General features: G+C 43.0%; 1 protein-coding gene and 1 non-coding gene across 7 annotated transcripts in view; one reads left to right on the top strand and one right to left on the bottom strand.

Moving 5' to 3' along the window:
- Nucleotides 1-13,099, top strand: part of ZNF81 (zinc finger protein 81) — a 141,779-nt gene that overhangs the window by 70,986 nt on the left and 57,694 nt on the right. For all 6 annotated transcript variants that reach the window (XM_045164456.1, XM_045164455.1, XM_045164457.1 and 3 more), the window contains exon 4: nucleotides 9,646-9,741. In XM_045164456.1, the coding sequence (XP_045020391.1) occupies nucleotides 9,646-9,741 (96 nt within the window). The remainder of the gene's footprint in view (nucleotides 1-9,645; nucleotides 9,742-13,099) is intronic.
- Nucleotides 7,457-7,560, bottom strand: LOC112582448. The gene has a single exon (XR_003106978.3). It is a non-coding gene; the product is annotated as a U6 spliceosomal RNA (small nuclear RNA).

Raw genomic sequence — 13,099 nt, 5'->3', positions numbered from 1 at the left:
GGAGAATTCTGTGGACAGAGGACCCTGTCACGTCCATGGGGTCTCAAAGAGCCAGACCCAACTGAGCGACTAACACTTTCACTTCCTTTTATTTAGCCTTACACCAAGCCCTGGTGGCTCAGTTGTAAAGAATCTGCCTGCCAAGCAGGAGATGCAGATTCGATCCCTGGGTGGGGAAGGTCCCCTAGAGTAGGAAATGGCAAACCCACTCCAGTGTTCTTGCCTGGGAAATCCCATGGATAAAGGAGCCTGGTGGGCTACAGTCCATGGGTGCAAAGAGTCAGACATGATTTAGCAACTAAACAACAATATTTAGATTACATGGAGTTTACTGCCCACTTTGGGCACATTCTCAAGCAATTCAACTCTGGGAAGACCCAGTCTCAGTGCTGCAAGGGTGGCTCCTGGCCTCAGGCCATCCACAGGCTGAGCCTCCGTCAGAAGAACTTGGGCCCCTTACAAGCAGCACTGGAAGGCAGGTCTACCATTTGCCACATTTTCTATGTCAGCGCTGGCTTCTTCTGTGTTCACTCACCTTTACTGAGGGAATCCTTGTTAAGTTTTATTTTCCTCCACTAACTAAAATGCTTAAATTCTGTGAGTAAATTGAGACATTGTAGCAAACCAAAAGTTGTTTCTCAGAAGGAGAGCAGAGGATGGCAGAGCTTAGCTCCAAAATCCTACGACCTGTGCTGTGATTTGTCTCAGGGGAACTGCCAAAGCCTCCATCCCTGTGTCACTGACACTTCAAGCACCAATGGATCTGATGGGTCATGTGACCCAAGTGGCAGGGTGGCTTGTATGGCGGTCTGGACGTGTCACACAGGGCCTTCTCCTATTCTGATCTCCACTCAAAATGGCAGCTTTTTGAATCACCTGGTAAATAGGCCAGAGTAGCTCATCCAGATGAGGACTGTGTTGCTTTTGATGTCCAAAGAGGCCCTAGGTGTTGGCCCTCTTTTTGCTTATGGAAGAGCCAGATGCAAAACTTATTCTTCAAGAGGTTAGAAGGAGTATCTCAACAAGCCCCCCACCACTGGACCCCTAGAAATCTCACTGAGATAGAAGGCCCCTAAATTTATTTTCAGATTCATTTCCCGTCTCCTGACACACAGATGTCTTATCCATAAGTCTAGAGTAGTTTCTCACTCTTATCCACTAGGTCTAATAAGCATAATATCCATGTAATGGACCAGTGTGGGGTTCCTAGGTGGCGAAGAACCTGCCTGCTAGTGCAGGAGATATAAGGGACATGGTTTCAATCCCTGGGTTGGGAAGACCCCTGGAGGAGGTCATGGCAACCCACTCCAGTATTCTTACCTGGAGAATCCCATGGACAGAGGAGCTTGGCAGGCTGTAGTCCATGGGGTCTCAAAGAGTTGGACATGACTGAAGCTACTGAGCACACAGACATGTGATGTGATGTCTTGTGGAAGGGAAAATTGCCCAAGAACCCTACAGGTTAAATTATGACATAGGACTAGAGAGTTGATCTACCTCTGAGGCAGGACAGTGCAGGTATATAGTTGGCCTTGCCAATGGAAAGAAAACTGCTTTTGCTGGTCTTTACTAACAGTACTGTTTTTAAGAAAGGCATTTGCCAGATAAATATATACATGCCGAGTATCAAAGGATGTGTTCATTTGGTCAAGCAACAAAACTGTATCTGGTATAGCAGCTGCTGTTGGAGACACTACCTGGTTAAGTTCATGATAATCCACTGTCCTTCTCCAAGATCCATCTGTCTTCTGCACAGGCCAAATAGGCATGTTGAATGTAGTGGAATCACCATCCTTGCATCTTTCATAGACAGCAGCCCACCAGGCTCCCCCATCCCTGGGATTCTCCAGGCAAGAGTACTGGAGTGGGGTGCCATTGCCTTCTCCATCAAGTCCTTGATGGTAACACCAACCTCAGCAATCCCTCAGGAAAGCAGTACTGCTTTTGGTTTACTGTTTTCCTAGATGGAGACAGTTCTAGTGGCTTCCACTTGGCATTTTCCACCATAAGAGGCCTCACTCCATAGGTCAGGAGACCAATATGAGGACACTGCCAGTTGCTGAGTATTCTAATTATGCATTCCTATACCAGAGAAATAACCACGAGATGGGTTTAGGGATCCACTGAGCTCACTGTGTGTGATGGACCTGAGCTAAAACTCCATTGATCACTTCACTTTTATAAGCCCCAACTCTGTCTGGTGAGCCACAGTAATGTTTTGGATCTTTGGGAATTAGTGTCATATCAGAGCCAGTGTCCTATCTGGTAATATCTGGAAAGCCTCATTGCTTTTTCCCCAATGCAGAGGTACCCTGGTAAAGGGCTGTAGGTCCTTTTAGGAAAAGTTGGGAGAAATATTAGTGGTGTAAATTTTTGGCAGTGTCATGGGTTCATTCCTCCAGGGACCCAGCCTCCGCTTCATTCAGAAGTGTTCATTCTCGTTGTATAAACTGACTCAAGTCTGAGAGTTGATTGAGGAGCTGGGATTCTGTGTTTGGATGTTTCAAGTTAGACTTCTTTTTGCTTGACCTAGAACTCTTTTCCTTCTACAGATCAAGTAAGATTTTAGTAAATTGCCCACCTATTTGTTTCCTATGGAAGTCATGATCAACTAGCCAAACTCACAGGTCTCTGTGAATCTTTTTGACAGCACAGAAGGTTTGGTTCATCCCTATGTAATATATATTAAAGACATGTGTGCTTTTTTTTTTTTCTATTTGGCAGTAGGATAGCATAAGAGAAAGAAGTTTAAATCTCTAGCTGGCCACTTGTTGTATGAATAACTAAGCCACTTACTAGCTGTGTGACTTTGGAATTTTACCTCTCCAAGGCTCAGTTTCCTTGTCTGCTAAGGGGAATAAGAGGAGAGTTGGTTTGAAGACTAAATGGATTAATTCATCTAAAGTGCCCAGGGCAATGTCTGGTACATAGTAAATACTCAATATTCTTTTATTTTTTTGCTCTTAATTTGTTTATATGCATGTCCGTGAGCAGGTGAACCACTCTAAAACAGGTGTTATATTTAATGCTATCCCCCCATTCTCATATAGTATTAGAAGGATAGAGAGGTATAGATATATAACACATAAATATATGGTTGTGTAGCATAGTTTCTTAAATATCTGAAAACTGTCTTTTGCTAAATGTTCATACACTGTTTCTGTCCTGCTTTTCTTAGACTGTCCTAACTCTGCTGACTTCAAAGAAGGTTATCTCTTAAATAATAAAACACCAAGATAAAGATATGGGCTTCCCAGGTGGTGCTAGGGGTAAAGAACCAGCCTTCCAGTGCAGGAGATGTAAGAGACCCAGGGATTTGATCCCTGTGTCGGGAAGATCCCCTGGAGGAGGGCATGGCAACCCACTCCAGTATTCTTGCCTGGAGAGTCCCATGGACAGAAGAGCCTGGTGGGCTACAGTCCATGAGGTCGCAAAGGGTTGGACATGACTGAAATGACCTAGTATACACACACGCAAGGTAAAGGTTTGTTTTGAAAGATGTTTGAACTCTAATGAGTTGTAGAATGAATTAAAACAGTATTATAGAAATTTCTACCCTTATTTGTGAATTGGACTGTTCCGATTACTACTCTGACCCTGTGCTAACCACATCGACCTTGTATTTGGCAATCCAGTGCCTCCATTTGACCCCTGCCACACCAGGTTTGAACTTCCTTTGTGGCTCAGCTGGTAAACAATCTGCCTGTAATGGGAGAGACCTGGGTTCAATCCTTGGGTTGGGAAGATCCCCTGGAGAAGGGAACAGCTACCCACTATAGTATTCTGGCCTGGAGAATTCCATGGACTGTATAGTCCATGGGGTCACAAAGAGTCGGACATGACTGAGCAACTTTCACTTCACTTCACCCCAGGTTCCAGTTGCTCCCACTGCATTTAGGTTTTCCAGTTCAGTGGCAGCAGTTCCCACTGAAATTTCTGACCTACAGTGAAGAACAATCATAGATTATCGGGGGTCCCTCACAAATTTATTTGTCACAGTTGTCGTGACTGATGTGTCTCTGGACCATCCTGGTGTGAGTGAGCAGATGTTTCTTGATAAATCTACTCTTAACATTCCAATCTCCCTAAGCCTTCAGATGCCTTTCTCTGTAGTACACCAAAGCAGTCCTAGAATTCCAGCTGCATTTATGTGGGCTGTGATTTGGTTCATGTTCCAGCCAACCAGCCAAATATACTGTCTGTACCCTTCCTAACCCCTCAAGTGGCAAGATTACATTCAGAATCTGCTTAGTGTACATATACTAAAAATTTCAGTCTGATCCAACTTTTTTCCTTCCATTATCCCACACATATCACCCAGATTTCTGTCCTTATAAATTGGACAAATCATGCAGTCTTTTGGAGTATCTCAGATCTTCTCATGGGTCGCACTTTGTATCTTACCCATTGGGCCTTTGTTGTTGTTTAGTCCCTAAGTCATGTCCAACTTTTTGCAACTCCATGGACTGCAGCATGCCAGGTATCCCTGTCCTTCACTGTCTCCTGGAGTCTGCTCAAACTCATGTCCATTGAGTTGGTGATGCCATCCAACCATCTCGTCTTCCATTGCCTCCTTCTCCTCCTCCCTCAATATTTCCCACATCAGAGTCTTTTCCAGTGAGTCAGCTTTTCGCATCAGGTGGCCTAAGTATAGGAGGTTGAGCTTCAGCATCAGTCCTTCCAGTGAATATTCAGGATTGATTTTTTTTTTTTTTTTTTAGGATTGACTGGTTTGATCTCCTTGAGTTGGGGCTTGGTGAACTTAAGTCCATTTATAGGTCTAGAAGCAAAGACAGGTGGTGGCGTAGATCCTGAGGGGAATCAGCAGTGCCTTACAAGGCAAGTCCCTCAGGGGAGGCCATTGCAGGCTCCTCAGGCAGACGGGTGTTTAACTTCTCATTTGAAAGTGGAAGGGCTGCTTCTACTGGTAAAGACTCATCCAAATTTAGAAGTGCAGTGTCCTCATACGTTCCCATTCCACTTTTCAGGATCCTGTTCGTTCTTCATCAGTGCCTTCCTTTAACAGCAGACACCCTGTGAGGTTGGGAATTCAATTTGTGTTGTAATTTAGCCACTCACAGGTTGAGACTCTGGTTTGGTTTTCAGTAAGCTCAGCAGCTCTGGAAGCTAACTTATTTTCAGGACAGACTGAGAAATTTTCAGGTCATTCATGTTATGCTTGATCTGGAAAATCAAACCCCTGAGCTCATCCTTTTCTTTCCCCACTTTGTCCAGTGCAATTAGGAGCAATTAGACAATCTTACTATACTTGTAAGTTTGACAAAGTTTCCAAGTATCAAATACAAGATCATCCAGAACCTCACCTCTTATAAGCATTCAATTAGGAGTATCCAATGTTGATATTTTGCATATCTCTTTTGTCCTGTCACACCGCTGTCCTTACTACTGGAAACAGAGTCATTAGTGCTTTTGAATTTAATCAGAATAAAGAATCAATTCCAGAAATCCCATAACCAATTCAGAAAGCTCATACTTGAGATTCTGTTCCTCTAGAGCAGGGTCCCCAACCCCCGGGCCATGGACCAGTAGTGGTCCATGGCCTGCTGTTAGGAACTGGGCCACAGAGCAAGAGGTGAGAGACAGCAAACAAGTGAAGCTTTATCTGTATTTACAGCCACTCCTCATTGCTGGCGTTACCACCTGAGCACCACCTCCTGTCAGATTAGGTTCTCATAAGAGCACAAATCCTAGTGTGCTTGAATCATCATGAAACTATCCCCTGACCCCGATCCGTGGAAAAATTGTCTTCCACGAAACCAGTCCCTGGTGCCAAAAGGGTTGGGGACCACTACTCTAGAGTCACTCTTGGTATCAAACTCTGTATTATGGTTCTCCAGAGAAATGGAACCAATAGGATATAAGTATATACATATAGAGAGTATACACACACTTGTGCATGCATGTGTGTACATAAAGACAAAGTAGGGGAGAGAGATTTATTTTAAGGAACCAGTTCACCCAGTTGTGGGGACTGGCAAGTCTGAAGGGCAGGCCAGCAGGCTCGAAATTTAGGTGAGTTGATGTTGAACTTTTGAATCTGAAATTCACAGGGCAAGCTAGGCAGATTTCTATGTCACGGTCCTGAGGCAGAATTCCTTTTTCCATTACCCATTCCTTGTTCCCTTTGCCCTCAGCAGGCAACTCAGCTAGTTGTGATTTTGTTTTCCTAGTGAAAGTAGAAAGTGTTAGTCACTCAGTCATGTCTGACTCTATGTGACTGTGACCCCATGGGCTGTAGCCCACTGGGCTCCTCTGTCCATGGAATTCTCCAGGCAAGAATATTGGAGTGGGTAGCCCTTCCTTTCTCCAGGGGATCTTCCCAACCCAGGGATCGAACCCAGGTCTCCTGCATTGCAGGCAGATTCTTTACCAGCTGAGCCACAAGGGAAGCCCAAGAATCCTGCAGTGGGTAGCCTATCCCTTCTCCTGGGGATCTTCCCCACCCAGGAATCGAACCACAGTCTCCTGCATTGAAGGCAGATTCTTTACCAACTGAGCTATCAGGGAAGCCCATAAATACAAAGAAACATTATGAAAATAAACGCTGCTCAGTCGTGTTCGACTCTTGGCCACCCCATGGACTATACAGTCCATGGAATTCTCCAGGCCAGAATACTAGAGTGGGTAGCCTTTCCTTTCTCCAGGGGATCTTCCCAACCCAGGGATCGAACCCAGGTCTCCTGCAGTGTAGGCAGATTCTTTACCAGCTGAGCCACCAGGGAAGCCCAGTGGTGTCACCCAAAACTTTATTCTTGAAGGGTCCAGGCCTGAATTGTATCATTGTAGTTTTACATTGACTTCAATCACAGGGCATGCGTGTGTATGTGCTCAGTCACTTCAGTTGTGTCCGACTCTTTGCAACCCCATGGATTGTAGTCCCCCAGGCTACTCTGTCCATAGAATTTTCAGGCAAGAATACTGGAGTGGGTAGCCATTTCCTCCTCTGGGGGATCTTCTTGACCCAAATATTGAACCCGTGTCTCCTGTGTCTCCTGCATTGCAGACAGATTCTTTATCCCGAGGCACTGGGGAAGCAATCACAGGGCATGATAGTATGCCTTACGGGATCGCCTGTATTCTAGACATACTCTTCTTTTTAAAAAAATTTTTATTGGATTATAATTGATTTACAGTGTTAGTTCCAGGTGTACAGCAAGGTGAATCAGTTATACATATACATATATCCACTCTTTTTTTTTAAGATTCTTTTCCCATATAGGCCATTACAGAGTAGTGAGTAGAGTTCTGTGTGCTATACAGTAAGTCTTTATTAGTTACCTATTTTATATGTAGTAGTGTGTATATGTCAATCCCAATCTCTCAATTTATCTCTCCTCCCCTCTTACCATCTGGTAACCATAAGTTTGTTTTCTATATCCATGACTCTACTTCTGTTTTGTAAATAAGTTCATTTGTATCCTTTTTAAGATTCCATAAAAATATGGAACACTTCATGAATTTGTGTGTCATCCTTGCTCAGGGGCCATGCTAATCTTCTCTGTATCATTCCAATTTTAATATATGGACTGCTGGGCTTCCCTGGTGGTTTAGATGATAAAAAATCTGCCTGTAATGTGGGAGACCCGGGTTCAATCCCTGGGTCAGAAAGATCCCCTGGAGAAGTGAAAGGCTACCCACTCCAGTATTCTTGCCTGAAGAATTCCATGGACGGAAGAGCCTGGCAGGCTCCAGCCTATGTGGTCTCAAAGAGTCAGACATGATTGAGCGGCTTTCACTTCACTGCTGAAACAAGCACTAAGACATACTCTTCTTTATTTCCATTGTGATATAGCAGGCCATAGTTTCCCCTTGATAGTCAAGATCAACCACCCCAGCCAGCACAGTAACTCCCTTCTTTGCCTGTTGATTCAGAGACGTGAAAAGACCAAGATTTCCAGGTGGCAGACTTATCTTCCAGTTCAATAGAATCAGTGTTGTGTCTCTTGGTAGAAGCATTCCTCCCTTTGGAACTAAGGCATGTGGAACGGCAGAGCATAAGACTGCCAGTACAGGAAACAAAATTTTTGCTAATGGGCCACTAGGAGTGATAGTAAGTGGTGCCATTCCTGGCCCAGGGCTGAGGGGGTGGGGCTACCATCCTGGTGGGCTTGGAGGACAGAGCATTGAACCAGTGAGGATTATTGTCAAGCTGTGGCTCAGCTGGTAAAGAATCTGCCTGCAATGCAGGAGACCTGGGTTCGATCCCTGAGTTGGGAAGATCCCTTGGAGAAGGAAAAGGCTACCCACTCCAGTATTCTGGCCTGGAGAATTCTATGGACTGTATAGTCCATGGGGTTGCAGAGTCAGACACTACTGAGTGACTTTCACTTTCACTTAAAATCTAATGGAATTTGCCCTGCTCGGTTTCAGACTTGCTTGAGACCTGCCATACCTTTCTAAATTCTAATTTCTCCCTTTTGGAATGGGAGTATCTATCCTATGCCTGTGACACCACTGTGTTTGGAATATTTTAGAAAGAGGTAGTGTGTCTGCTTTCATAGATATGCATGGAGAGGAATTTTGTCCCAGAATGACTCATACTCAAGTCTTACCCATAAGATTTAGATGATTTAGATGCTGAGATCTGAGACCCTGGGTTGATGTTTAGATGAGATTTTAGACCTAAGAGTTGATGCTGGGATGACTAAGACTTTTGGGGATATTGGGATGGGGTTAATGTATTTTATACATGGGAAGGATGTGAATTGGGGGGGTCAGGGGACATGCTCTTATTGGTTGAATAGTGACCCCTCAAAAAAAGATATGTCCAAATATTAACCCCCAGTACCTGAGAATGTGCCTTTATTTGAAAGTAGTATCTTTACAGAGGGGATCAAATTAAAATGAGGTCATTGGGGTGGACCCTAACCTGAGTGGTATCCTTATTTTTTTTTAAAAAAAAAAAAAGGAGATTTGGGCACAGAAATAGGCACACATAGAGGAAAGACAGTAAGAAGACACACAGGGAGAAGATAGCCATGGGACTGGATTAAAATACATTTACAAGCCAAGGAACACCAGAGATTTTGGCAGATAGAATAAGCTAGAAGGTGCAAGGAAGGCTTCTCCCCTATATCTGCTGGAGTGACCATGACACTGCTAACACCTTGATTTCAGAATTCTAGCCTCTAGAAATATCAGATAATACATTTCTGTTGTTATAAGTCACCTAGTTTTGGGTACTTTCTCTCTCTCTCTTTTTTTTTTTTTTTTAAGTTCTACCAGGTTATTGCTACCAACCCATCTCCCTCCACCCTCATGCCTGCATGCTCAGTCATGTAACCCCAAGGACTGCAGTCCACCAGGCTCTGTCCATGCACTTTACCAGGCAAGAATATTGGAGTGGGTTGCCATTTCCTTCTTCAGGGAGTTTTTGGTACTTTCTTAAAGAAGCCCTAGGGAACTAACACAGAACCTCAGTGAGGTGGTCTCCATTCTCAGCTGCTAAGTGCTCTGGGGCATCTGAAATGTGTAATGGTGTCATCCTTGATTTGCGTGAGATTCTTCACTCCCTTTGCATGTTCATGCTTATTACTCTTTTTCCAATGAAATGCGGTTACTTTTCCAAAGAACACATGGAAAGCAATTAGCTGGACCCCATTTTCTGTCATTTCCTGTTAACAGGGTATGAAGTTCCCAAACCAGAGGTCATATTCAAGTTGGAACAAGGAGAGGAGCCTTGGGCACTGAAGGAAAAAACCCTACATCACAGCTGCTCAGGTGAGTGTGATCCTGGCAGAAGGAAGACAATGAAAATACTTGAGACCAATACCTTTAAAGTGCTGTGATTGCTGCCCTTCTTGAAGGTTCAAAACTTTAGAAACTCCTTGGCCTCTGAGGTACCAAACTGCTCTTCCCTGTATTTCCCTTACTGCTTCTTGGCTTAGCTTCCCTCCAGGAGAATTGTTACAGTACCTATACTCTAGATCATATGCCAGACTTCCTTACTATGGATCTGGCTTTCTTGGATGTTTTCTCCTTCCATTACATTTTTATGCTTTAGTACTGAAACCCCACTCCCAAGATCTTAGATCCTTATCGTATACATTCAGGTTTTAATGGATTTACCTTCTTTGGAGATCAGTTGGTTGCCTCACTCCTGTTCTACCTGGTTCCCTTTCAGCTTCTTCTCCCTCTTGTTTTCATCTTCTCACTCTAAGATATCAACAAACTGTCATCTACAACCAGCCCTACCTCCTTTTCTCTTTGTAAATATTGCTTTCAGATTCCTCACTTCTCTTCACCTCTCCTAATCTCCATGCCTGCCTTCCATCTTCTCACTTTATGATCCCTGTCACCTAGCATTTTCTCTTTTAAAATCAAATTTATTAAGATATAATTTACATACCATCATAAGTATCCATTTTAAGTGTACAGTTTGGTGAGTTTTGACAAAGGTACACATTGGTATAAGCACCACCCTAGTCGTGATACATTCCATCACACAAAAATGTACCTTCATGCCCCTTGTAGTTAATACTCTACATGACTTCGGCCCCAAGCAACCACTGAGTTACTTTTTGTCATTATAGACTAGATTTGCCTTTATTAGTGTTGCATATAAATGGAATCATTCTGTATGTACCTTTTTGGGTCTGGCTTTATTTGTTCAGCATAATGATTTTGCAATTCATTCATGTTATTGAGTATATCACTAGTTTGTTTCTTTTAAATAGTGGATACTATTCCATGGTATGACTATTAAATAGTGCCTTTTAAATAGTGAATACTGTTCCATTATAATTTTTTTATCTCTATGCCTGTTAATGACAAGTGGTCATTATTCGGTTATTATGACTACAGTTGCAGTAAACATTCTGATTTGTCTTTGTGTGAGCATATGTCTACATTTTTCTTGGGTAAATGCCTAGGATTAGCGTTGCTCTGCAGATGGTGACTGCAGCCATGAAATTAAAAGACGCTTGCTCCTTGAAAGGAAAGTTATGACCAACCTAGATAGCATATTCAAAAGCAGAGACATTACTTTGCCAACAAAGGTCCGTCTAGTCAAGGCTATGGTTTTTCCTGTGGTCATGTATGGATGTGAGAGTTGGACTGTGAAGAAAGCTGAGCGCTGAAGAATTGATGCTTTTGAACTGTGGTGTTGGAGAAGACTCCTGAGAGTCCCTTGGACTGCAAGGAGATCCAACCAGTCCGTTCTAAAGGAGACCAGTCCTGGGTGTTCTTTGGAAGGAATGATGCTAAATCTGAAACTCCAGTACTTTGGCCACCTCATGCGAAGAGTTGACTCACTGGAAGACTCTGATGCTGGGAGGGATTGGGGACAGGAGGAAAAGGGGACGACAGAGGATGAGATAGCTGGATGGAATCACCGACTCAATGGACATAAGTTTGAGTGAACTCTGGGAGTTGGTGATGGACAGGGAGGCCTGGCGTGCTGTGATTTATGGGGTCGCAAAGAGTCGGACACGACTGAGCGACTGAACTGAACTGAACTGAACCATTATCTTCATTACCTCCACCATAGTTTGGCCCCAGGTAAATAGCAGGGAGGGAACACAGCTGCACCCTTCAACAGAAATTGGATTAAAGATTTACTGAGCATGGCCTCACCCATCAGTGTTTGCTCACCTTTCTTATAATTTCATATAATTGCCAAACTGTCTTCCAAAATGGCTTTACATTCCCAACAGCAATACATGAGAAATTCTGTTGCCCCAAATCCTTGCCTATACTTGTTATCATCAGTCTCTTTAAACTTTGCTTTTAGAATGGATATGTAATGGTATGTTATGAATGTAAGCAGCATTTCTCTGATGAGTAATAATGTTAAATACCTTCATGAGCTTATTATCATTTGTACATTTTTTTGTGAAGTGTCTTTTGAAATATCTTTCCTATTTGGGGAGGGTGGTTGTTTGTCTTCTTATTGAGGTATAAGAGTTTTTTATATTTGCTCGATACAATTTCTAAGCCAGATATATGTACTGCTAATATTTTGTTGTAATGTGTATCTTACAGTTTTGTCTTACTGGTGCCTATCAAAGGAAAAATATTTTAATTTTTATGGAGCCTAATTTATCATCTTTAAAAAAGTTTTAGTATTTTTTGTGATCTATTGAATAAATCTTTGCCTACTGCAAGGTTCTTGCTTCTTGGAAGAAAAGCTATGACGAACCTAGACAGCATATTAAAAAGCAGAGACATTATTTTGCCAACAAAGGTCCATATACCCAAAGCTATGGTTTTTCCAGTAGTTATGTATAGATTTGAGAGTTGGACCATAAAGAAGGCTGAGTGCCATGCTGCTTTTTAAAAAAAACAAACAAACAGTAAAATGTTTATTTTCATAGAAAAAAAAGTGGGCAAGAGGGATTCAAAAGATTTTGATCACACTTCGTCTGCATCTGAGCAAAACTGATGTTGCAAGCTTGATCTTTGATTAAGAGACCCAGGAAATGAAACCACCTGCTGCTCGCTCCTATGTCACTTCCAGGATTCATGTCACGACATGCTTTGAATTGATAGTAGCGTCTCTACTTCTTCGTAGCAGAGAAACTAGGCTTGCCATAGCAACCATCCCATCTCCAAAGTGCAACACTGCCAGTGAGAAACAAGGCTCTGGACTACTGGGGGAGGCAGGGAGGAGGGAGCGGGGAAGGAGGCTCTTGTCTAAGAAGCAGAACCAGTCTAGAACAGAAGTTGGATATCTGAGTTCACCACTACCTCATCTTTTAGAAAAAATAGGTTGGAGAGCATCTGTAAAACCAACAGTATCTTCAAGGTGAAATTGCAGAATTTTGCTGCAGACCTGGACACAGAGAAGTGAAAAGTTGCAATAAGTTTTAACTAGCAGCAACAAAGAAATTTTGATAACAGTTTTTGTTTGTTTTTAGCAATATTCCTCTGCAAGTTCATTAAGAAACACTGTAAGTTAATGGGGCATACCATATGGAATTATCTTCTTTTGCTATGGTGCTGTTCGCTGAAGAGAACTGACCTTTGCAAAGATTTCAACTAGGGTGTAACCTATTTACACAGTAGTAGCTCTCGGTTTCAGAGAAGGCAATGGCACCCCACTCCAGTACTTTTGCCTAGAAAATCCCATGGACAGAGG

Source organism: Bubalus bubalis, chromosome X (genome assembly GCF_019923935.1).
Source record: "Bubalus bubalis isolate 160015118507 breed Murrah chromosome X, NDDB_SH_1, whole genome shotgun sequence".
NCBI classification, from domain to species: Eukaryota; Metazoa; Chordata; class Mammalia; order Artiodactyla; family Bovidae; genus Bubalus; species Bubalus bubalis.
This window is presented reverse-complemented; position numbering and strand designations above follow the sequence as displayed.